Source organism: Cucurbita maxima, unplaced genomic scaffold (genome assembly GCF_002738345.1).
Source record: "Cucurbita maxima cultivar Rimu unplaced genomic scaffold, Cmax_1.0 Cma_Scf00033, whole genome shotgun sequence".
Classification (NCBI taxonomy): Eukaryota; Viridiplantae; Streptophyta; class Magnoliopsida; order Cucurbitales; family Cucurbitaceae; genus Cucurbita; species Cucurbita maxima.
In genome coordinates this window covers 744,963-772,162 of record NW_019272049.1, presented here as the reverse complement: position 1 = coordinate 772,162, position 27,200 = coordinate 744,963, and the positions used below count along the sequence as shown (strand labels likewise).

The window sequence follows — 27,200 nt, the reverse complement described above, 5'->3', positions numbered from 1 at the left end:
TAATTTTTTTTTTTTTTTGTAAATAATTAAAAAAAAGAACAAATCAACGACCCGACCCGACCAACCCAAGATAGAGGGTTGGGTTGGATTGAGTTTGGTTATAAACTTTTTCGAGTTGTTTGAGTCATTAACTTATTTAACCAACCGGGTCGTAAATAAACCTTTTGCATTTCATGATTCATAGTTTTGCTTATTTGAACGGAGATTTCGATTTTGAGACTTTTTGAAATTTGTGGGATTTTATCGATTAATTTAAAGTTTTAGGTCATAATTAGACTAATGAAGAGAAAATTAGAATATCTATATAAAAAACGGAAAACGTTATAATTCGAAGGTGTAGATAATCCGATTTGTTTCGTATACTATGATTAAAGAACATTTTAAACATTTTTTTTTTAAATATTAAGAGTATTAATACAAATTTTGAAAGTTAATGGATGTTTTTGTTTATATAAAATGAGTATTATGTTTAAAAAATATTTATAAAATGAAGAACTCTATTGATCCTCCTAAATTATCTACAAATATTTTAATGTTGCTCTAAAAATTAATAAGTATTTTTGAGGAGTGATATGCATTTTTTAATTTTTTTAAAAAGTTTTTTTTGAAAAAATTGAAGGGGTTTTTGAAAGAATTATTTTTTTAAATCATTTTGAAAATTTTAAAATGTTTCATAGGCTATTTTTTATTTATTTAAATAGACATCCAATTCGAATTCTCATTTGCTCGAAGTCTCCATAACAAGCCTCCCTAAGAGAACTCGACCACCGCCACCGCTGCTGTCGGAGAAATAATTTCAAAGCATTTCATGATAAGTAAGTCCATAAGGAATTTCAGGCTGTTTGGATTAGATTTAATTTGGTTATTTGGATTAGATTTGATTGGATTATTTGTATTAGATTTAGTCAGAGAAGATATGTTGGATGTTAAAATTGTTGAGAAAACACTTCGAAGTCTCCCAATAAATTCAACTTCGTAGTATGCTCAATTCAAGAATCCAAGGACATTGATCAATTAATAGTCGATGAATTACAGGCATCTTTGCTTGGACATGAACAAAAGGTGATTAATAAGAGGAGTGAAGAGCAGGTTCTGCCGGTGGAGAATGTACCAAGGTATAGACAAGGAAGAGACAAAGGGACATTGGAGAGAGGAAGAGGTTACACTAGAGGACGGGGAAGAGATAGATCTTTTGTGAATCGATCGGCCATCAACTGTTTTCGATGTGGAAAGTAAGGACATTACCAATTTGAATGTCCGGGCTTAGAAAAAGAATCTATCATTTATGCTGAATTTGACAAGGAGGAAGAACTTGGTGTACACAAAGAAAAGTAAAGTTGAAAAAGAAGGCATTTGGTTTCTTGATTCCGGGTGCTCAAATCATATGATAGGGGACAAAACATGGTTTGTTGAGCTTGACGAAAGTTTCAAACACTCTGTCAGGTTGGGAAATAGCTCAAAATTGGCAGTTGAAGAAAGAGGCAGTGTCAGATTCGAAGTTGAAGGTATCACACAAACCGTGACAAATATCTACTATGTCCCCAATCTCACCAACAATTTGCTAAGCATAGGGCAGCTACAGGAGAAACGCTTGTGATCTTAATCAAAGAAGGAACCTGCAGAATCTATCCTCAACAAAGGGGCCTGATAATGAACACAAAAATGATGGCGAATCACATGTTCTCAGTTCATGCAAAGATGAAGCCATTGGTTGACAAATGTTTGAAAATAGAAGATGAAGACTTGGAGATCCAGAATGTGGCGACGGAGGTAGCAAAAGCAGAGGAGATAAAAGAGAAGGAGGTCACCTATGACAACAAAAAGAAGTTAGAAGAAGATGCAGCTAGGAGGATGGAAGAATTAATTCAGAATGTTGAAGAAAGACTAAACTCTGAAGAGACTAAATTAGAAATACAGAGGAGAATAGAGGAAGGACGCAAGAAGTTGTATGATGATGTTGATGTACAGTTTGAGAAAGAGAAAGAAGCCGCTTTATTACTACAAGACAAAAAGAAGAACAAGCATGGAAGAAGAGAGAAGAGCTAGATAAAATGCTGGAAGAGAATAGGAGAAGGGTAGAAAAGCTAAGAGACGATTAGCTCTAGAGCAGCAGCGGAAGGAAAAAGAATTATATCGTGAGCTCGAGTTGATTCAGAGACAAAAAGAGGAGGCAGCTCGGAGAACTAAGCTTGATGATAAGAGTTTGAGTTATGTGTTGCTGGTAGTTAGTGAAGAGTCAAAAGCTTACTATGATATAGAAGCGGTAGATGAAAACAGATGAAAATACTGCAGAGGAAAATACTATCTCTGGCTCTTTTGCTGAACCAAGCTCTGTTGAAATATCATCACTAGCCTAATAGAGTCAAGCCCAATAATTGTACGAGCCCATTGTATATTTATTTGAGTAGAGATTTTAGGAAAGATAAATGATGTTAGGAGAAGAGATCTATATATTTTAGGAAAACGATTCAGATTTGTTAGATTTAGATTTAGATTTGTTACGTCTAGATTGCGTAGGCTCTATAAATACACCTCTACCCTAACTAGGTTATTCATTCAAGAAATCCAAAAAGTATTCCACACAGTGTCTTATATTCTTTCTCGATTGGTCTTAATAAAGAGTGCGAGTGTTTCCCACAAACAGTTGTGTTCAACAATTGGTATTAGAGCAAGGTTAATGTATGTTATCTGATCTCTTGAAATTCTTAGTATGCTCTGTGGTTGCAACTCTATCTGATCTTCTACATCAGAAACGATTTCTTGAGATTAGTAGTGAGTGAGTTTCTTTTGTGTCGTGAGTAGTCTGTGACTCTGCAAGTCTTGTGTCGAAAGAGCTTTTTTGGTATTATTGAGGTATAGCTAACACGATGGGTGATTTCCAAATCGTTGGAGGAATCAAGAAACTCAACAACAACAACTACAACACGTGGGCAACATGCATGATGTCCTATTTACAAGAACAAGATCTTTGGTAGGTGTGAAACAATGCCGCCAGAGAAGGATTCTAATGGCACCTTGCGCAAATGGAGAATCAAAGCAGGCAAAGCAATGTTTTCCTTGAAGGCCACAATCGGAGAAGAGATGTTAGAACATATTTGGAATGACAAGACACCGAAAGAAGCATGGAACACGTTCGTGATGTTGTTTTCAAAGAAGAACGATATGAGGCTACAACTTCTGGAGAATGAGTTGTTGTCAATTACACAACGTGACATGACGATTGCTCAGTACTTTCACAAGGTCAAATCGATCTGTCGGGAGATTACTGAACTAGACCCGAAGTTTGTCATTGTAGAATCTCGAATGAAGAGGATTATAATCCACGGATTGCGATCGAAATATAGAAGCTTTATTACTGCTGTACAAGGATGACCCACTCAACCATCACTTGTAGAGTTCGAAAATTTGTTAGCCAGCCAAGAAGTCATGGCTAAACAAATGGGAGACATCACATTGAAGGGTGAAGAAGAAGCACTCTACACAAGTGAAAGTCGGAGCAATAATAGGTCGTCTACCAAACGTGGATACAATGGTGACAAAAGAAGAAGTCACAAAGGGACTTCACAACCCGAGAGAGCTCAAAAGAACGACAACAAGAGTTTCCAAGGAAAGAGAGTTGAAGGTATTTGCTATAATTGCGGGAAAAAGAGCCACATGTCTAGAGATTGTTGGTCCAGGAAAAAGTCAGTTGAAAGCAATGTGGCAATATCCAAAAAGAAGATAGAGGATGAATGAGATGCAGAGGTACTATGTCCAATAGTAGAAGACGAGCTAGCACTCATGGCAATGATGGAAGAGCATATCAATTACGAGGATGACTAGATCATTGATTCAAGATGCTTAAACCACATGATTGACGATCAAAGCGGTGCAATGGAAGAGGGGTGGCCCTCAGAGAAGGAAGAATTATCAGGCCTTGAGCTAACTGAAGAAATTCTTTTACAGAACACAGAGAAGCAAACAGAAGAAATTCTTTTACAGAACACAAAGGAGCAAACTGAAGAGATTCTTTCACAAAAGACGAGGGAGCAAATTGTACACATTTGCTTAAGTGCTGATGTGCCTGAAGATTCAAGTGACACTAGTGCTGATGAGCAAGAAGTGACTCAACCAAGCGAGCCTAGTGAAAATGAAATGACACCTCAACAACTCAGACATTCAGAAATAATCCTAAAGGCAATCCAGAGTATGCCAACGCAGTAGAAGACGAAGTTAATGAGCCGGAGACATATGAAGAAGCATCACAAAACTCAGCTTGACAGAAAGTGATGGAGGAAGAAACTATAGCACTGGAACAAAATCAAACATGGGAATTAGTGCCAAGACCAAGAGATACCAAACTCATATCTTACAAGTGGGCTTACGAAATAATGTGTACCTCAGATGGATCAATCGTGAGATACAAAGCTCAGACTATAGATGCAGGGATCTCTCAAGAATATGGACTAGACTATGATGAAACGTTTAGTCCAGTGGCAAAGACCATTATCGTACAAGTTCCTCTAGTACTTACCGTAAATAAAAATTGGAAATTATGGCAGATGGATATGAATAATGCTTTCTTGCATGGAGAGTTAAACAGAGAGTTCTACATGGACCAAGCGAAGAAATTCGAAAATGAAGTTGGAGTCATTGATCAATATATGCAAAATCCGAAGAAGCCTCATTTGGATGCGGCTTGACGGACCTTGAGATATGTCAAAGGTACAATCAATTACGATCGTTTATACAAAAGAAGCGAAGACTGGAAGCTAGCTGGATATAGTGATGTTGACAATGCAGGAGACCACGATACCCGAAGATCAATCACTGGGTATGAGTTCAAGCTCGATTCGAGAATAATTTTTTGGTGTAACAAAAGACAACCAACAATATCATTGTCAACTAAAGAAGCAGAGTACAGAGCAGCAGCTGGAGTAGCTCAGGAAAAATACATGGTTAAAACTTTTGATGGAAGATTGACACCTTGAGTATCTAATACCACTTTATTGCAACAATCAATATGTGATTCGCCTAGCAGAAAATTCAGTGTTTTATGTTAGAACAAAGCATGTGGAGGTACACTACCATTTCATTACAGAGAAAGTCTTGAAGGAAGAAATCGACACTACCATTTCATGAGAGTTTTCGCTGTCAGCTCAACATGGTGCAGCGAATGAGGACTAGTGCTGAGGGGGAGTGTTGAAATATCATCACTAGCCTAATAGAGTCAAGCCCAAGAATTGTACAGAGCCCATTGTATATTTATTTTAGTAGAGATTTTAGGAAAGATATTTAGAAGAAAGATCTAGATATTTTAGGAAAATGATTTATTTGTTAGATTTAGATTTAGATTTAGATTTGTTAGTGGCTAGCCCAGTATAAATAGGCCTCCACCCTACCTAGTTATTCATTCAAGAAATCCAAAAAGTATTATACACAGTGTCTTGTATTCTCTTCTCGATTGGTCTTAATAAAAAGTGCGAGTGTTTCCCATAGAGTTGTGTTCAACAAGCTCTTCTAGTTCGAATAAGACGAGGAATAAGAGATCACTCGTCTGGATGAGAGACTATGCAATAGGAGAAGTTTTCTGTAAAGAAGACGATGAAGCTCACTCGCCCATGTTTACCACTACTGAACCTGTAAACTTTGAAGACACATTGATTTAAAGACGCATGGAAGAGTGAGACATGGAGGCAAGCCATAGATCTGGAGCAATAAACAAAATTGGCACATGGGAATTGATGAACGGTGGAAGTCTATTATGAGTTCGTAGATATAAACTTATACTGATTACTATTTGTGTTCCGTTTAAGTTTAAGGACGGATTATTTGGATTAGATTTGATTTAGTTATTTGAATTAAATTAAGTCATACCAAGATTTAGTCCTATGTAACGATGTATTATAGCCAATTTTATTCTTCAATAGAATGAGAGATTTCTCCCTCCATTCCTAACACCGGCGGTCCTCTGCTGCAACGTTTCGGATTCTGAATTCTTCCTTCAAAGGAAGAGAATTTCGGGTACGACATCTCGTTCCCAGTTCAATAACCACAGATGAACAAGTCGTTCTGTTATCGACAAACTCGCCGAAATGGTTTCATCGGAATCGGATGAAATGCAGCCACCGGATGTTCGTTGTTCAAGCTTTAGTCAAAATGTACAATTATGAATACAAAATTTGAAAAACTTATTTTTTTTAATAAAAAAAATATAATACATTTAATTTTTTTTATAATATTTATAAAACTTTAATTTCTAAATAATTTTAAAAAATCAATAAACTTATTTATAAATTTGTATTTAATAAATCGATTAAATTTTATTTAAAATTTTAAAAAATATTTCAAAAATGGAGTATTCATATAATCCAATAATTTTATCGACCCAAACTATAAAGATTGGGCTGAGTTACATTCTTTTTTTCAATTCAGGTTGGGTTTAATTTTTGAAAAATAAAAAAATTTGGTTCCGTTGGTGGTTGACATTTTTTTATCTCATACCGAAAAAAAAAATATTTAATATTTGTAACTGATGTTAGTGATGTGTTGTGACTTATAAATATTCAACGTTTGAATTTTGGTTATTAATATAACACGTATTGGAGATAAGTAGGATTTTTTAAAAAATAGAACAATCCGACCCGTAAATATAGGGTTAGATTGAGTTGTTAACTCTATTCAATTTGCTAACGTGTACCCGTGGACCGTGTTGAGTACTCAAATTGAAGAATAGAATAGCAATGGTATAGCTTACTAATTACAAGATAGTGGCATTAAAAGGTGAGGATACTCACATCTTCAAACTAGATTGTGTATCAAATGGGATTAGATTTTAGTGCTTTAACTTATTATGGGTTACTTTACTTATGTCATTCCACTCTTTGCATCCCTAACTCTTTTTACTTTACTAAAACAAATATCAGTAAATACCTCGAGTTTTAGTACGAGATCCCACATTAGTTAGAGAAGATAATAAAATAGTTTTTATAAAACAGTGAGGTTGACGGTGATACGTAACGGACCAAAACGAACATTTACTAACGATGGACTTGAGATGTTACATTTAGGATTCAACATCTAATTCTTAAATGATCTAGCTTTTTTTTTATTTGAGCGGCTTGTAAGAGTGAAAATTGTCTCCACAAACCAACCTAAGTTATTTGAACGTGTTTTGTTCTGAATCAAATTCTTGTGTCATTCGGTTAGTGGGCACATAACTTCATCTGCTAGGTAGTGCCATAGGAAGCATATAGATGAAAAATCTTTGCTCTTGCGAGCAACTTCAAGGTCAGTATGTGAAGGATCAAATCCTTAAATTTAGATTTCGAGTCATTTAACCTAAATAATTTTAAGAATCATTAGAATTGATGTTTCACGATGGAATTTATCAAATATCAAATACTGACATCAGATACAAAAGTCAATTATTTATAATCTTAAAACGGGTAAGATTGAGTTGGATTGTAACTTTATTTTCAAACTGATTACGTTCAACCAACAATAACAAATATCAACTAGCGAATTGACCAAAATTTTTTATTTTTTAAAAATTCAACCCAACAAAAAAAAAAAATATAACCCAACTCAATCTCTTAAGATTTGGGTTGGATAATTCGAGCGGGATCCTATGAACATCCCTGCTAAATAACACGTGGCTACCAATTACGAACCGCATACCGGGGGAAGTTTAGGAGAGATGGGTAAACCCAGCAGCTGCTGCTCGGGGAAACCCAATCCTATAACTCCCGAGCTTCCCGTTCTTTCTATTATCCCATTTTCTTTCGGGATAGGTTACCAATTACGAAAAGAATGCCATGGCTTGATGTTAAGTGACTTCCTAAATGCACTTTCACTAAAAAGAATGGCCATATGGCTATTGAAACTTGAAAAAGGGCACCTTAAGAGCCCTACAAATGTTTCTTAAAAACCAGCCAATGTTGTAAGGCCACGTGTGGTGCATATTCTTTGTAAATTAAATAATTAAAAACAATTATACATTAATTTTTCAAAAATGGGTAATTCACTTTTATAATAATTTCCTAAGTTGGAAAATTGTTAGTTTTTTTTTTTAATTAAAAAAATAAAATAATGCATTTAGTATACATGGTGAAAACCTCTCTCTAATGGACACATTTTAAAATCGTGAGATTAACAACAATACTTAATAGGCTAAAGCAGACAATATCTACTAGTGGTGGGCTTGGGTTGTTAAAAATGGTATTAGAGCCAGACACCTAGCTTTGTGCCAACGAGGACACTAGCCCTTAGAGGGGTAGATTGTGAAGTCCCACATCGCACGTTGATCTCAAAAGTAAGTGGATTGTAAGGTCTCACGTCCCTTAATACACTAATGGATTTTTAACTCAACCAATTAACTTATTATAAAATATGATAAAAGGTAAGGATATATTGGAATATATATAAAAGAAAATAGATATAAAATAAAAATAAATAAATGAATAAAAGGGTGGCAGAATTAAATGGAAAGGAATTATTATAATTTATCATGAATTCCGTACACTCGCGTGCTCCCCAATGAAGTCTTTTTCTATCTTCTTTATCTTAATAACAATTTAAATTAATTATTAATATTAAAATTGGACTTTTTTTAATTAAAAAAAATCAAAATCTCTTATTTATTTAATGATTAGGTTCTACTTTTGTACTTCAAATTTAATGAAATTAAAATTAACCCGCTCGATTATTGTTTTTATTATCTTTAGATTAAATAAATGTTTTAAAATAAAATAAAATCTAATTAATAAAAATATCTTTTAAGTTATTTAAATGAGTAAAATATCCATAAATATAAAATCTAATTAATACCTTGATTTTTTTTTTTAAATGAAATAGTTGATAAATAATATATAAATAAGAACTCTTTTTAAACCATTTTTAAAAGTTGTTTTTAATTATAATAATAATAATGGTAAGGGTATTTTTTTATTTTTTTAAAAATTAAATATTCAAGATATTATTATATTAATGAAAAACATTTAATTATGAGTATTCTATTATTTACTAATATTATTAATTAAAAAGCTAGAAATCATAATTTTGAATAAAGCTATTTACGTCCATTTAATTATTCTAAGACACCTATTTGAATTAATTAAGAATAAATTACATGATTATTTAGGCTTTCCTAAAATAGATTAAATTTAATTATAGTTTAATGAATATTACAACTAAACATTAATAATTAATCACATACTTAATTAGCTTAATAATTTATTTAAAGACAAAATAATAATAATATTTAATATTTAATATTTAAAATTTGAATTACAATTATTAGTCCCATATCAACTTATTATTTTTATATATTTATTAAGAGACAATATGAAAAAGCTTTAATTTACTTTCTCCATCAAAAGAACAAAAGAAATAAAGAGAGCACAAAAAAAAGGCCAAAAAAATTACAACAAAATCTTTTTGTTTTTAGGTTAGAGAAAATTTGTGTTTCTAGAGAGAGAAAATGACAGATTAGCAAAGCTTCAAAGTCCGAGCAAGATGTAATAAACCAAAGTTATCGGTAGAGCAATCAGCATCCCGAATATAACTCTGCAAGAAAAAAAAAAACCGAGAAGAACGCGTTAGAGATTGTGAATCGAGGATCGGGATGATGAGTATCGAAATTGAGATCGAACCCAGTGCTCAAAATGTCAGGATGAACGTTGTATTCCTTGGCAAACACAAAAGGGACAATCCCTTGAGGCAGCGCAGCCTACGTGTGAAACAAACGTTAATTACATCAAATTCTTGGAATTCAATGGTTCGATAAGGACATCGTCATGTTTCTTCACCTGAACTATGGCGATGTGCAAGAGAACTCCTCGGAGACCTACAGCTACGGAGGCAGCCACCATCACGGCCGGACCAGTGATGAACCGAACCACCATGGCGAAGGAAGCAATTGAGTTTCCACAAGCAATGATCTTAGGCTGCAAGGCCATGAACAACCCTACACAATACCAATTATATGTAACCATTCACGATTAACATGAACAACCCTACACGTTATTGTTCGAGTGGAAGAAAATTGATACCGAGGCTAAACATTGCCATCCCGAGCCCGGCATCAGATAAAATGGCGATCGATCGAGCAACAATGGCTGGCATCACAATGTTCCACCTACAAAACGGCATGTTTAGTTCAATACAACGTTGGAGTCGAAATTCCCAAAATTAGAGTATTTTATTTTCCGTACTTGAATGAGATCAAAGACCAAGCTAGGCCGATCAAGCTAGAATAAGTATTCGGATTTCTGATCAGCTTTCTCCAAACCATGATCAGAATCAACCTTGTCATCACACTTGTCGGTGGCATAGTGGCCGGCTTGGACTCCGCCGTGTCGTCGCCAGTTTTCGGGTGAAGTTCAGCAGTGGAGCTCGACCCAAGCTTGGATAAAACAGGACCGCCGCCGTCAAATGCTCCGCCGTTCACGGCGGATTTGTTCCCAAAGCTGAACTCATCCAAATCTAACCAAAATTTCAGTACAAACAGATCTCAATATTCAAAGCTCAATAAAGTCATTCCTTTTGACAAAATCCGACAAATTTTTTTTAAAAAAAAACAATGAAATTAATTTCCTTTACTGACCCACTTGAAAAAAGTACAAAAATCCAACAAAAAAACAAAGCCAAATCTTTACTTTTTAACGTTGTACCTTTCTGGTTCATTCCGCCGGCACCGTCGTACTCCCCGTGCCGGAAAACATTGATTCCACCCTCAGAAACCGGCGACGCACTCGAACTCCAAACAAACATATGCAAATCTTTCCCCCCATCTCCGCCGTTGACACCTTTCTTCGCCGCCGCCGCCGCCGGTCCAATCACCGGCGAAAAAAGCCCATTACCGAAATTCGAATGCCTCGGACTCGCATTCCCCAAATAGAAATCCGAATGATTAAAACTCGAACCTCTCGGCGTTGGATTCCTCGAAGACTGCAAAGAATAAATCTCTGCATTCGTCAAATTCGACGGCCGAGGCGTCAATGAAACGCCACCACCGCCACCATGCGACCGCCGCGAAAAAACCTCCGATCGAGAACTCGCCGACTTCCTCACCACCACCCTCAACTTCCCATCTTCCCCAATCTCCGCCGCCGTCTGCAGCGGCTCTTTCCCATCCAATGACAAAACATCCGAATCAACTCTGAACGAAACAATCTCCCCTGCAGTATCAGGAAACTGCTCTGCAATCAACAATCGAGCTCCTCTATACTCAAACAAAAACAGCATCAAAGTATACCAAATAATGCACTGAAGAACAACTATTTGGACCATGAGAGAGCCGGTGGCGTCGCCGTACATTCCCTTTAACAGAGGAATCCCCATAACCAGAGTATTGGGCAGAGTAGAGAGTGAAAACAGAGTAATTGACCATTCTAGGGAGCCTTTGGAGGAGAGATGGGACCATAGGATGAGGGCGGCGAGGACGATGAGCTTTTGAAGGGTATCGGCGGCGATGAATCGGAGGTTCATGGAGAAGGGGTTGTTGGTGGAGATGAAATGGAAGGAAAGGAGGGGGACGGCGAAGAGGGCGACGAAGCGGTTGATGCCGGAGCATTGATCCGGGGAGAAGATTTTCCACCATTTGACGGAGGCGTAGGCGAGGATCATGGCGACGTAGAGGGGGACGACGGCGGTGAGGACATGGTAAAGATCAGAAACAGAGATCATTGTGTTGTTTTCTCTGTTTCTTGGGTTAACCCATTTGGGGAGGAAGAAGGGGGAGGTGTATTTATGGCGGCGGTGTAACGGCGGAGAGAAGGGGAGGAGGAAAAAGGAGAAATTGAGAGAGAAAAGGGAGGATTAAAGTGACCCCTGGGAAAGTGAGAGTTCAGTAGCTTCATGAGATTCTTTAGGACATCATGATGTCCCTCTTTTTCTTTTTTCTCTATTCTCTCTCTTATTCATATCCGCATGCTCGAGTCTCGAACACGTTTGAGAGAAATGTTTTCAGAACGTAGGTTGAAATTAATTTAAGAGAAAACAATGTTCTAAGCTAAAGGCTAGTATATAACAACATCGAATAAGATAGCATAGGATAAAAGAGAAAATGTTTGTTCTCTTTTTAATTTTTTTTTTAAATCCTACCCATTAAAAAAATCTGATAAAGTTCAGACATCAAATATTTACCATATCACTGACATCGGTTACAAACGTTAAATATTTTTAATATTTTTAAAAATAAGCTAGAATTAGGTTGAGTTAGATTATAATCTTATTTTTTTTAGATCAAAAGTATGGTAACCTACCAATTGAACCAAATTTTTTATTTTTCAAAAATTCAACTAAAAAAATATAACTCAATAGGACATTTCAAATTGATTAAATTATCGACCCATATAAACATTCTTAATAGTAGCCAACGAGTATGTATGTATGTATATATATATATATATTCTACTGATTTGTCTGGTTTCTTTTCCTTTTTTTTTTAAGACCATCGAGCCGGTCGCCGCCGCCTACTGGGATCTGTCGGAGAAGAGGTTTAGGAGGGGACGTTGTTTGCGAGAAGAGAGAGAGAGAGGAGAGACAAGAGAATCTACCCGGTCTCGTGTACCACAAAAATAAATAGGAAATTTTGTAGGGATTCTCTATCTCTACCAGGCCTCGTGTACCTCTCTAATTTCAAACAAAACCCACTTAAATGAGATCTATTTCTAAAACATTCGAGGGGCTCTTCCTTCTCTCAATCTCTCAGCTCTCTCGATCTCTCGTGCTCGTTTATTTTTCTCTTTGATTAACCAAATTAATGAGGGAGGGATATTTGGAAAATTGAATTAGGATGGTCACTTTCTTGAAAATTAGATAGAACTCATAAAGGATTCATAACGTATAGGTAAGTCAAACAACACCCTTCTATCGTGTGTTAAGTTTAGAGTCATGGCCGGCGAGGAGGAAGTAAATCTTTAAATAACAAGGATGTCGCACCTTTCCATTCTCATGTCATATTAACGTACTGACGCTTCCATTGTGAAGGGAGGTAACCAGAGGTGCAGGGCAACCTAGATTTGGGGGAGAACGACAATAGAAAATGTTGTCAAAACGGTTTCGGAAAGAGAGAGAGAAAGCCATTGGGTTTCACAATGCAAACAAGTGAAGAAGACGAAATCCGTCGGATCGGGATCTGAATTGGATACCTATAGCAATCGTCCCGATAATCCGCACTTCGACCCGAAATGTTGTTGCACATGCGTCAACTCCTCCTCGTGCCATGTTTCATGCTTGAAACTAGCGACTCCTCAACTTAGTCAACTTGACTCAGGGCAACACGACTTATTGGTTCAAAAACGCGCTATTTGGCTCAATTTATGGAAATTACACCAATTTCCACCTTTTCGACCATCCCGAAGTTGAATTCGACCTTATCGAAGGCAATTAAGGTTAGTTTGATGCTCAATTTCTTAATTTAAGGTAAATTGGATTAGGAAATTAGAGTTAATTAAAGGAATTGAGTGAAATTTCTATAGGAAATACCTCGGCAAAGCTTGGAATAAGATTCGAAGGACGAGCTCAAAGAATTATTTTAGGGAAAACATTGGCTAAGGCCCATCAAGTAAGTGATCTTACTATGGACATGGTTAAAAGTTTGTCTGTATGATGACACGTGCCTCGTGGTTCTGCACGTGTTATGTGCTTGATATATGCGATTTTTTTATTTATAAAATGATATGATTATGATATTACTATGATATGTTAATGTTATGCGACAAATTATGACGTGATGTGCTGATGATATATGTTATGGTATGACACATCTGACATATAATACATGTTGGGACATGGTTCATGATATGATATGTGCATGATATACATGTTATGTACATGATATGACATAATACGATGTATGATATAAATGATATGATATTCAATCCCGATACATGTCTTAAAAGGTATGTTGTAAAATGATATGATATGAATAAAGATGAAAGAGGTTGATTTACATGATTTAATAAATGATAAATGTTGGGGCCTCATGCATCGAGAAATTTCTCCATTTACGATGGTCGGACACGAACGTTATGAAAAGAAAAATGATCATGATGTTTGTCATAATCCTGCAAAGGTCACTAATCTTACCGAGTGTCCAACAACAACACTAGAGAATGCTAGCTTGACAAGCAAAGGGGCCCAGGAGGTGTACAAATTGACTGGTAGGTCCATACTCATACGTGTAAGCTGTGTATAGAATAGTAAATACACACCCAATTACCGGCTTAGGATAGTCGTGTACAAGAATACAAATTTAAATGATAGGTCCCACTCAAAATTGTATGTGCTTCCATCTAACCCTAATAGTGAGGTCATTTACGGAGTATTTCTTAAAATTCTTAAGCCATGTGCTACTTTTATTTTCTGGGTAAAGGTAAGGCTCCTCTATACGGCTGACGACATGTGTATGGGCCATAGAGCAAGCACCATTCATATTTCATACAATTCCTCGAACCAAACAAACAGTAAGATTACTTACTTGGTTGGCCTAGACTAAAGTTACTAATTATTCCTAGAACAAGCCTGAATCTACTCATCAGAGTCCAATTTAACGTATGTGAACCCATGACATTGGATTAGAACATATTAAAGGGATAAATTCACCGAACGACATCAATTCATCATCTAACAAATATTTTTAATTGACCAAATAGTTGTCGTACTTACTTCAAACGCTTCTAACAATGTCAACAACAGCTATAGGACACTCCAAGATGGTAGGAAAGGGTCATAGAAGTTCAATCCGAGCCGTATAAACTACCTAAGTCAAGGAGAAGCCGCTATGTGGCTGAGGAAGCTAGCTAAGAAGCTGAGTATTCTAGCCGATGAGTGAGTCGGGGTGCAAGCATCAGCTAGAAGGTTGGCTTGCTTGAGCTTCAACCATTGCCAGCGTCGTTAGAGCGGGTCGAGCATGGGTCGCGAGTTGAAGCGCTGATCTGTGGGCCGCTCGGTGCGAGGGGCTTATGGGCCGTGAATAGACTGATGGCAAATTGGGCTGAGCTGCATGAACTTGATTGGCCCAAACAAGATGGGCTGGGCTGGCTGTGTCTATTGAAGGTGTATTCCGAACCTAGGGAGGCTCAACTACGAACCTGCAGTTCAGGTAGGTTTTTTTATCGAAGCTCTGGTCTAGTTCATGGCTCAGATTTTGAGCCTGAGGTCCAGACCCGAGGCTATTTATTTATTTATTATTATTATTATTTTTTCATATTATTCTTTTTTTTTCTCCATTTAACTTTATTTTATTTATTTATTATTATTATCAACTTTTACCCATTTTAACAACGATAGGTAGCATAAATTGCTAAAAGAGTAAATAAATTTCGGTATTTATTCTTCTAATCCAAATAGTAACAAATTCAAAATTTAGAATTACGACTTACTATGGTTATAAAAAAAAAATAAAAAAATTCTTCAAAAATTTATATATTAATTTTGAAAGAAAATAATGCAAAATAAAATGTCATACATTAACCTATATTGACCCATGTGGTGCAATTAAACCCTAAACTAACCTACACTATTAAATGGAAAATACAACTCAATCTACACTGATCTATACTACTAAATGAAATGTAAATCTATCTTATACGGTCTCGGGGTTGCGATGCCTCTATCAGCCTTACAGGAGCGTCTTATCTTTATCTGAAAAATATAGTAGCACGAGGCGTGAATATTTAAAAAAATACTCAGTAAACGACCCCTAACGAGTTATAAAGCAAAACACCTCTACATAGATGACGACGTCGCGATGATCGTCATAATTCATAATGTTCGTAGCCCGATCAAAACATTATCTTTAATTAGAACCACTTAAAAGGCAAACCCATGTTTGTTTGGGTTTTAAAATTATTTTCCCACCATCATAAATGGGCTTCTTCATTATTTAGGTAAAAGAAATAATGACACATTAATTCATTAGGCCATGAGCTGTGTTCTCCTTTTTTTTTTTTTTTTTTCCTTCTAAATATGATTTCTAGATTATATTGTAATAATTATTTTATACATATTTACAATATTAATAAATTATAATAATTGTATAAGATTTATAAGTATATTTTATAATATATAATTTTTAAAAAACAATTAAAAGTTTATATAATTTTGTTAAAAATTATTTATTTAAAGATAATTATTAAGATTTATTACAAACTAAACCCATATGAATGAAGATTAAGTTACAATTTAATTAGGTCAAATTATATATATAGCTTAGCGTAATATTATAACTATTTTATTTATATGAAATTTTAATAACACTTTATTACGTCACAATTATTAAATATTTTATTTTCATTTTCGGATTTTTTCTTTTTCAAATATCAGAGACAAAACTTAAAACTCGTTTATAGGTTCATTACTTCATTTCTCATAAACAAGTAATGATGGCGATCCAGCCACATTCTTCTCTTGAGCTTGAGATATGGAATGACTTGAACAGGAAAGTAGTGATGGTGACCGGAGCTTCGTCGGTGCTCGGCCGTGAGCTTTGTCTCGATCTTACCAAAGCTGGATGCAAAATCTTCGCTGCACGTCGTAACAATAGACTCCAATCTCTATGTGATGAAATAATTTGACTCGATTTCTTAGTTTCGTCGTCATCGTTGGTATTTGCCAGCTCCCGAACCTCCTCCGTGATGGCGGTGGAGACCTACCGAGTAGTGGCTGTGACACTTGATGTTAGCGCGGATGGAAAAATTATCGAGAAGGGCATCAGAAAAGCTTGGGACTCATTTGGTTTTATTGACACTTTAGTCAACAACGCTGGTATGAGAGGCAAGTCCATCATCCTTTGAAAAAATAGTACTTTTAACGTATTATTTTTGTAACGCACCAGATCCACAGCAAGCAGATATTGTCGTTTCTGGACTTTCCCTCAAGGTTTTTAAAGCGCTTTTGCTAGTGAAATGTTTTCACACACTGATAAAGGGTGTTTTGTTCTCCCCTAACTAATGTAGGATCTCACAATCCACCCCCTTCAGGGCTCAGCGTCCTCGCTGGCACTTGTTTCTTCCTCCAATCAATGTGAGACCCCTACCAAATTCACCCCCTTTGAAGCCCAGCGTCCTTACTGGCACACCGCCTCATGTCTACCCCCTTCAGGGAATAACCTCCTCGCTGGCACATCGCCCGATGTCTGGCTCTTATACCATTTGTAACGACCAAGACCCATCGCTAGCAAATATTGTTCTTTTTGAACTAATATCTATTTTATTATAAATTAATAATTTAAAACTTTAAACGACTTCATCATTTGTAACAAAAATATTTGTTATGACATCGCTCATAGGGCCTATAAAGTTCCCTCTAGATTTGTCCGAGGAAGAATGGGATCAAACCATGAGAACAAATCTTAAGGGACCGTGGTTGATATCAAAGTATGTATCCATACACATGCGTGACGCTAATCGAGGTGGATCTATCTGTTGAGGTAGCAAATTTCTGTTAATGAGTTAGTGTTGAGGTAGCAAATTTTTGTTAGTTAGTTTTCTTGTTATTAGTTTTCATGTATTTTTTCTATAAAAGGCATTGGACCCTGTGAATAAGAAATTATCATTTTTGGTACATTTGACAATCTTTGAAATTTACAGCTAACATTTGGTATCAGAGCCGGTTAGGATCCAAGAAAGTGATCCGACCAAGAAAGTGATCTAAGAAAGAAAATGAGCAGCGACAAAACAATCACCAAGATTCCAAAGTTTGATGGTCACTATTATCATTGGAGTGAACTAATGGAAAACTTCTTGTGTGCCAAGGGTTTGTGGAGTCTAGTGGAAGAGGGTTACACGGAATCGGCAGAGGGAATCGAAGTGACTACAGCGCAGAAAAGGAATCTTGATGAGTTCAAGATGAAGGATCATCAAGTGAAGCACTACTTTTTCCAAGCAATTGATTGGGTAGTGTTTGAACAGATCTTGAATCGCAAAACATCCAAGAACATTTGGGATTCGATGGAGAAAAAATTTGGAGGTAACGAAAGAGTGAAGCGGTCTCTTCTCCAAACTTTAAGAAGAGATTTTGAGGTTCTTGAAATGAAGAACGAAGAGAACATCGATGATTATTTTGGAAGAGTAATGGCTATCTCCAACAAGATGAGAAGCAACGGAGAAGACATGTCAGATTCGAAGATTGTTGAGAAAATACTTCGAACTCTGACTGATAAATTCACATATGTGGTGGTAGCCATCGAGGAGTCAAAAGACACAAGAAATATGACGATTGACGAATTGCAAAGCTCTCTGTCTGTACATGAAAAGAAATTCAAGAAGATCAGTCATGAAGAAGGTGATCAAGCTCTCAAGGTCAGAGGCAGAGGCAGAGGATCATACAGAGGTCGAGGCAGGGGCAGAAGACGCTCATTCAACAAAGCAACAATCGAGTGTTACAACTGCCACCAACTTGAACATTTCCAATATGAATGTCCAATTAGGTACAATGGAGCACATTTTGTAGAGGTCGAAAAAAAAGATGAAGTTATTCTCATGACATATGTGGAGCTTCAAGGCACTAAAAGAAGAGAGGTGTGGTTTGTGGATTATGGGTGTTCAAACCATATGTGTGGAGAAAGAAGTATGTTCTCAAGCTTGGATACTAGCTTCACACATAATGTCAAGCTTGGGAACAATCACAAACGGATGGTTGGTGGGAAAAGAGCAGTCAAAATAATACTTAAGGGAATAAGCTATGTGATCAACGATGTGTATTATATTTCGGAACTGAAGAACAACCTGCTTAGTGTTGGACAACTTCAAGAAAGGGGTTTAAACGTGCTATTCAAAGGAGGAGATCGAAACACATGCAACATTTTTCATCCATCAAGAGGAAAAATAGCAGAATATGTTATGAGTGCTAATAGGATGTTTATCCTGCTCGGTGAATCAAATAACAAAACAAAGGAGGAGAGATGTCTGCAGGTTGATATCTCAGACAAGGCAGAGCAATTGCACCATCGATATGGGCATCTCAGCTACAAGGGACTTCACACATTATGCAGTAAAGAGATGGTTGTAGGTTTACCTGAAATTGGAGATGTGAAAACTATCTGTGAGGCGTGTGTCAAAGGGAAACACCACCGTGTTCCATGTCCGTAGCAGAGCAAGTGGAGAGCCACTGAAAGATTACAGCTTATCTACTCTGATCTCTGTGGTCCGATCAACCCACCATCAAACAGTAAAATAAAGTACTTTATAAGCTTTATTGATGATTTCTCGAGAAAAACATGGATATATTTTGTCCTAGAAAAATCAGAAGCATTTCATTAGTTCAAGACATTCAAAGCTTTTGTAGAAAAGCAAACTGGATTGTTCATCAAATGTCTAAGAACAAATAGAGGAGGAGAATACAATTCAATTGCATTCAAAGAATTCTGTAAAGCGCATGGAATCAAAAGACAGTTGACCACTGCCTTCACGCCTTAGCAAAATGGCATTGCTGAACGTAAAAACCGTACAATCATGAACATGGTGAGAGCAGCGTTATTAGAGAAGGAGATACCAAAAGTTTTCTGGCTAGATGTTGTGCAATGGGTGAATCACATTCTTAACAGATCTCCTTCACTCATTGTAAAAGATATGACTCTGGAAGAGGCATGGAATGAAAGAAAGCCATCAGTCGAACACTTTGGGATTTTTTGATGTATCGGATATGTTCATATCCCTGATGTTAAAAGAAGCAAGGTCGATGACAAAAGCGTGAAATGTGTTCTGTTAGGTTTCAATAGTGAATCCAAGGCCTTTAAGAGGTTTGATCCAGTGGAGAAAAAGGTTCACATCAGTCGAAATATGATATTTTAGGAAGATAAGAAGTGGAATTGGGAAGATGTTGGTTATTCTGGTGAAGAAAGCATTGAACTTGAGTGGGAAAATGATTTTGAAAATGTTGAGAATGCAGAGGAAGTGGAAGAAGCAGAAGAATACACTGATGACGTTCCTTCACCAAACGATCCACCAATTGGAGAAACAACAGCAATAACAGGCAGGGTGAAAAAACCACCAATTTGGTCTGCAGATTATATAACAGGAGAAGGGCTATCAGATACAGAGGAAGAAGCAAACATGGCTAGAGTCGAGATTGAAACTCTAGCTTTCATGGCCATATCAGATCCGACTAGTTTTCAAGAAGCCGTAGGACATCAGAAATGGAAACAAGTGATGGATGTTGAGATACAGTCCATCGAACGGAACCACACGTGGTCGCTGGCTGCACTTCTTGTTGGAGCCAAGGCCATTGGGGTTAAGTGGATATACAAGAGAAAATTAAATGAACTTGGAGAGGTAGACAAGTACAAAGCTCGGCTGGCTGTAAAAGGGTAAGCTAAAGAGTACGGAGTAGATTACATAGAGGTATTCACACCAGTAGCTCGAATGGATACAGTGAGGATGATCATTGCTGTAGCAGCACAAAAAGGATGAGGAATCTATCAGCTCGATGTCAAATCTGCTTTTCTACATGGTGAGTTGAAGGAAGATGTATTTGTTGAACAACCACAAGGTTATGAAGTAGTAGGGAAGAAGGACATGATTTATAAGCTGCAAAAGGCTCTTTACGGACTAAAACAAGCGCATAGAGCTTGATTCAGTCGCATTGAGGCTTAAATCGTCAAGGAAGGTTTTGTAAGCAGCTCTAGTGAACAAACATTATTCATCAAACAAAAGAGAGGTAAAATTCTAATTGTGAGCATTTATGTTGATGAACTATTGTTCACTAGTAATGATGAGGAGTTGTTGAATGAGTTTAAAAGCTCCATGATGGATGAATAAAACATGACTGATTTGGGGAAGATGAGATATTTTCTTGGCATTGAAGTGATGCAGAAGGTTGATGGCATCTTTATATGTCAAAGAAAATATGCTGCTGAGTTGCTCGAGAGGTTTGAGATGCAAAATTACAACTCTGTTTGCAATCCGATAGTCCCTGGACAGTAGATTGGTTGAGATGAAGCTGGTGTGAAGGTCAATTCAACACTATATAAGCAAATGGTGGGCAACTTAATGTATCTCACGGCCACACAACCTGACTTGATGTTTGTGGTAAGTCTTATTAGTCATTTTATGGCAATCCTACTAAGTTACATTTTGCTACTACAAAAAGAATCATGAGGTACTTGAAGAGAACTCTGAAATTTGGGATATGGTATCAACGTGAAGGGAAGAGTGAACTCATAGGCTACACCGACAGTAACTATGCGGGAGATGTGGATGACAGTAGGAGCACTTCAGGCTATGTTTTCTTAATGAGTGGAGGAGTTGTGGCATGGTTCTCAAGGAAGCAACCAATCGTCACGTTGTCAACAACTGAAGCAGAGTATGTAGCAGCAGCTACATGTGCCTGTCAAGCCATTTGGATGAAAAGGATATTGAAAGAAATCGGGCATGAACAAGATGAAGAGATGATTCTGTTTTGTGACAACACGTCCACTATCAAGTTATCAAAAAATGCAGTCATGCATAGAAAGTCAAAGCACATAAGGGTTCGATATCATTTTCTCAGAGAATTGATAAAGGAAGGTGTAATTAAATTGGTCTATTGCAGCACTAAGGAGCAGCTGGTCGGCATAATGACAAAGCCTTTGAAGATAGCATCATTTCAAAGGATCAGAGAAGCGTTTGGGATGAGTGCGATGAACTAAACTCTTGATCGAGTTCCGTTCAAGGGAGGAAGTGTTGAGGTAGCAAATTTTTGTAAGTTAGTTTTTTTGTTATTAGTTTTCAATATATTTTTTCTATAAAAGGCATTGGACCCTATGAATAAGAAATGATCATTTTTTGTACATTTGCAAGTCTCTTAAATTTACCGCTAACACTATCATCAATATTTCTTCAATGATTGGTCTTAATAGAGCACTACAATGGGGTGCCCTTGCTTATACTATTTCAAAGGCGGGCTTAAACACTTTGACAAAGATAAAGTTACCGTCAAAGTCCACCGCCAGTAGATATTGTCTTTTTTAGGTTTTCTCTTTCCGGCTTTCCCTCAAGGTTTTTAAAACCTATATTCTAGGGAGAGGTTTCCACACTCTTATAAAAAATGTTTCGTTCTCTTCCTCAACCGATGTGGGATCATAGATTGAGGGGTCCCGCATCGATTAAAGAAAGGAACGAGTGCCAGCAAGAACGTTGGACCATGAACGGGGTGGATTTTGAGATCTCATATCGATTGGGAGAGAACAAACATTTTTTATAAAAGTGTGGAAACCTCTATTTGGAAGACGCATTTTAAAAACTTCAAGGGAAAACCCGAAAGAAAAAGCCCAAAGAGAACAATATTTGCTAGCGGTTAACTTGAGCTATTACACATAGCTAACTTTAGCTATAATTAATTACGAGAACAATAATCTAAAAGCTATTTATTGTAACGGGTTATGGCCATGGAATTAGGATCCCACAAAATTAAGGTGAATTCTATAGGACTCTTTAAATCGGAAATTACAAAAGATCTCTTACAAAAAGATTGGATTAACAAGGTTGCAATGACCATATCTCCTCTAAAAACCTTTAGAACTTCAGAACCTACATTAACAACCGTCGTTTGATACTTAGTGCACGACTCTTCTAGGTACGTCTCGGGTAACATTTTTATTGGTGATGCTGGCATCTCTTTACCCGGTGTCCCACTTTGGTCATCCCTTTAAATATCTTTACTTTTAAGTTGATATCATTTATATGGATGAATATGCTTGGAAGTGTTATATATCAAAAAGTCATTAGATTATATATCTTATATAAAAGACTTGGAATTGTTGGGAAGTAATTACATAGGATTAATAAAGTGTTATGTTTCATACTTATTTATAAAAACAATGTACATAGAAACATTATTATATAATTTAAGTGATAATTATTTTATATTAATGTAAATTAACATATACATTATATTTACCAAATGGCTTGTAACTTAGGGTTCTTCCTTTAAAAAAAGGAAAAAAAAAAAAAATCTAAAACAAAATAGATTTAAAAGAGAATATAAGTTAAAAACTAAAATAAAAAGGCAAGCTCGACTCGGCTCCCTTCATAGAAGCGTCCATCACTCAAGCTCACGGTGCCTCAGTCTCAACTCATCTCGTGATCCGACATGCATCCATATGGTTTGGCTTTGTTCGTCTTCGTCGTTGTCGTATGCTACCAGATATAGTCTTCTTTGGATTTTTCCTTTCCGACTTTCTATCAAGGTTTTCTAGGAAGAGGTTTCCACACCCTTATAAATAATGTTTCGTTCTCCTTCCCAATCGACGTGGGATCATTGATTGGGAGGTCTCACATTTATTGGAAAAAAAAAAAAAAACAAGTGTCAACAAGAAAGTTGAACCTTGAAGACAGTGGATTGAGAGATCTCACATGGGTTGGAGAGAAGAACCCAATATTCTTTATAAACGTGTGAAAAACTCTCCCTAGAAGACGTTTTAAAAAATTTAAGGGGAACCCTAAAATGGAAAGCATAAGATAATATTTGTTAGCATTTCCGATCGCCTGGAAGGGACAAAAGAAACATCTTGTTCTTTCTTCAACAATTTCTGATCTCTAGTGAACCTCTCAATAGGATTCGAACCCATATGAAGTTCTGACCATCTATCAGAGAAAAAAGAACGAATGGATCTTGTAGGATTCCCGAGAAATTCTTCGATTTCTTCCGGAAGCGGATGATTATTCATCTGCTTCTCACGTTCTGTGAATAGCCGGGACATTGAGGAATATACAGAAAAGCATTTAGGGAATCGGTCTGATTCTATCTCTGTTCGTTCCGTTTGAAGAAAGGAAGGATCCCAAAGAATCGATCTTTCTTTTAGTTGTTGAATCTCTCTTTGATTGATCAATGTGTGATATTCCGAATCCTCATTACTAATGGAATCGAAATGATCTCTGGATTGATCAGAAGATCCTTTCAATTGGCTAGAATCCGTTACTTGAACGAAACTAGATCTTGTGGAATCATATTGAATATTTGACAAGACATTCCGTACCTTGCTTGGACTGTTACACATAGCTACCTTTAGCTATAATTAATTACGAGAACAATAATCGAAAACTTTTTATTGTAATAGCTATTGGCGATGGAGTTAGGATCTCACAAAATTAGAGTGAATTCTATATGTCCTGGACTCTTTAAATATGAAATTACAAAAGATCTCGTGCAAAAAGATTGGATTAATATGGTTGTAATGAGAATGGTTTCTTTAAAAATATCTGGAACTATAGACCGTGCATTAGCAACCGTCGCTCGATACTTGGTGCACGACTCTTTTAAGTATGTTTCCAGTAACATTTTCGTTGTTAATGCAGGTAGTTCTTTACCTGGAGTCCCACTTTGGTCATCTCTTTGAATATCTTTGTTTAAGTTGATATCATTTGTATGAAACTATGAATGCAAGAAGTTATATTTGATAATGTTTTCATATATACAAACACATCAAAGACTTCGGTGTGTTGGGAAGTAATTACAAATGATTAATAAATGGTAGTTTTTGATGCATATTTGAGAAAACAATGTACATATTAAATTATCGTAGTGCCTCATCTCAGCTCATCTCCCGACATCGCACTCAACTATTCATGTCGTCTTGGTTGTCTTCTATCTCATTCAACTTCATCTACGATCTATTAGTTAAGGGGTGTACATGGTCCGAGTTAGGTTGGGTTGACGGATTGTTTTGAACAAACTCAAGAGTTCAATCCAACCAACCCGAAAAATTTCACAACCCAACCTCGGGTTGGGTTGATGGATTGTTAAAAAAAACTAATTTTTTAAAAAAAATTTATTTATACACCTTAATCATTTTCAATTTTTAATACAATGTTAGATAAAAAATATTAAACTTCACAAATAAAAACAAATCAATTTATAATCATTAAAATGAAACAAATTCATCCAAAACCATATATTAAAATTGTAACATTTTTATATAGTTCAATTGTAACGACCCTAAAGTCACTACTGTACACATAACGTAATAATTTTATGCAGAAGTAATCATTTGAAACTTTATCATAAAACACTGTCTTGGTCTTATGTGTTTTTGAACACATAAAGAAATACTAAATAAAATAAATAAACATTAAAAGTAAAACCACCATATTCTAACCTAAAGTTTAAGAAATTAAATACAGCTATCCTATACATGTGTCATGGTCTCAACATGCGATACCATCGTCAACCGTGCAGGGGTGTCTTGCGTTTAACTGACATAGAAGTAGCACGTGACTTGAGTATTTTAAAAAATACTCACTAGTGACTCCATTATTGGGGTTAGATGCAGACACATGCAATTGTGAATGAGATCTATCTTTTCAGTATTCCCTTAGTTGACTATTGTAACGCCCCTAATTTTTTTCTAACCTAATTAGCGACGTTACTTCATACTTGCATAATCAACAGAACAAAAATTCACGTAAGACAGTCTCCAATACGACAATGCATTCATTATTATAAGCAGTTCATACCTGGGGAAAACAATAACGACAACCTAATCTAGAAATAATCAACAGAGAACAAAAGGAAACAATTGCAATAACTATGAACCCAAAAGAATCAAACAAGGTGCCTACGACACTGCAAACTCTCCTCAAAGTTTCCATGGCCTTCGTAGCATCCATCGTCAGCCGTACATGGGAGCCTTTCCCTTACCTGAAAATATGGGTAGCACGTGGCTTGAGTATTATATAAAATAACCAGTAAGTCGCCCCACTGTTGGGGTAAGCACATAATCATACATACAAATACAAGTAGTCGCACACATACTTTCGCACACAATACACCTACATGAGCACCAGAGTTAAAAGAAAGAAACCATGAGAGGGGTCTGTCTTCCATTCCTTTTCACGGCCTTAGGCCCTTGCTTTGTCCGGGCGGGGGTGGATGCATAGTACTTTCCCACACATGGCCCACATGTGTGACTGTGGGCCCATCAAGCGAGCTCGCAAGTGAACTCCTTGGGCCTGGCTTGGTCAGGTATGTATGACATACAATACCGGACGCCACGAACAAAGGAGGGCCTACATGATATCGTGGCGAACACAATATTGAATATACGCGTCCATACCATCAGTAGCATAATAGCGGAGTGCCCTAAGTACATAACCATAGCGTGCATGAGGTTCTTAAGGTTTACCTCCATGGCATTATACATACAACGTTTAATCCCCTCACCGCATTACATAGCCTAACTGGGTCAACATCGAGCAAGCATATCATAGCATACTAGTCAACTCATTCATGACATGCAGGGTTCTCATTACAATCATGACATGTCAATCAAGCTCATACATACAGGGTAGCAAACGTGTCACAAACGTCCTATACATAAACATGGCATACATAGCATTTCCCTACAAGAATCACATACATAAACATGGCATACATAGCATTTCACTGCAAGAATCACATACATAAACATGGCATACATAGCATTTCACTGCAAGAAACGTCTAAACTAGCATACATCAACAACACACATGGTGCAAGCAAGGGCCATAGGGCACGCACCAACATACATACATAACTAACGCCAGCAGTAAGGTTACTTACCTCCTTGGCCTCGGCCGAAGTCACCCACAATGCTAACTTCGGCTCTTAACTACCTCCTTAAGATAACATGATACACTTAGAGCCCTCTCACCACTATCCCTTATGCCTAGCTACCAAGGTGTGTCCCTATTGCAAACTATTCAGTCAAAATGGAGTTATACTGACCTCAGATGGTTGAAACCAGGGTGAGAATGGCTCCAGAAGGGTCGAAAACCTAGAGATCGGTATCCTATTCGAACGTCAAGCCGCCAAGCCGAACCTAGCCAAGCCGAGAGTGCGCGGAGTCGCCGATGGAGCTAAAGCTGATGGCTGTGAAGAACACTGTCGGCGTAGGGTTTCTAAGCGTGCCTCCGGTTTGGGCCGAAAGGGAATGAGGCCTAGAGGTGCTATTCAAGTGCGGCTTGCGAGGTGCGGGCTGCATGCTGGCCGAGATGACTTGCGAAATGCCGAGAGTCGACCCACGCCTGCCGCTTCGTCTTCCTCGTTTGAAAACCCTAATCGCAAAGCTTGGCTATCGTCGCTGGTGGAAGCGTCGTCGTTCGTCCGTCCCCGGTGGTGCGTTTGCCTCTCCTTCCTCCGAAGTCCCCTAGCGTCCGCTCCTACGTAAAGGAGGCGGCCGCTCCTAGGGTTTAAGAGGGCCTGTGTGGGCCTCGCTGAAAATTGCGAGATTTTCGACATCTTTTTTTTTTTTTTTTTTG

General features: G+C 37.0%; 2 protein-coding genes, 1 long non-coding RNA gene and 1 pseudogene across 3 annotated transcripts; 2 read left to right on the top strand and 2 right to left on the bottom strand.

Moving 5' to 3' along the window:
- Nucleotides 1–1,655: 1,655 nt before the first annotated feature.
- LOC111467132 lies at nucleotides 1,656–2,281 on the top strand (annotated as a pseudogene).
- A 7,009-nt stretch (nucleotides 2,282–9,290) lies between these two features.
- Nucleotides 9,291–11,828, bottom strand: LOC111467186 (probable auxin efflux carrier component 1b). The gene is made up of 6 exons (XM_023111993.1): nucleotides 10,653–11,828; nucleotides 10,194–10,464; nucleotides 10,032–10,117; nucleotides 9,789–9,946; nucleotides 9,633–9,709; nucleotides 9,291–9,546 (listed from the first exon to the last, which is right to left on the bottom strand). Exons 1-6 carry the CDS (start codon nucleotides 11,665–11,667, stop codon nucleotides 9,480–9,482), a joined length of 1,674 nt encoding a protein of 557 aa, XP_022967761.1. The 5' UTR covers nucleotides 11,668–11,828; the 3' UTR covers nucleotides 9,291–9,479.
- Nucleotides 11,829–16,370: 4,542 nt separating this feature from the next.
- LOC111467131 (L-xylulose reductase-like) lies at nucleotides 16,371–24,301 on the top strand. The gene is given in 5 exon segments (XM_023111911.1): nucleotides 16,371–16,592; nucleotides 16,635–16,761; nucleotides 17,276–17,404; nucleotides 21,787–21,891; nucleotides 24,027–24,301. Coding segments are annotated over 5 exon segments (858 nt in total).
- Nucleotides 24,302–25,383: 1,082 nt separating this feature from the next.
- On the bottom strand, nucleotides 25,384–27,088 carry LOC111467320. Its single transcript, XR_002714523.1, has 2 exons — nucleotides 26,668–27,088; nucleotides 25,384–25,602 (listed from the first exon to the last, which is right to left on the bottom strand). It is a non-coding gene; the product is annotated as an uncharacterized LOC111467320 (long non-coding RNA).
- Between the last annotated feature and the right edge of the window lie 112 nt (nucleotides 27,089–27,200).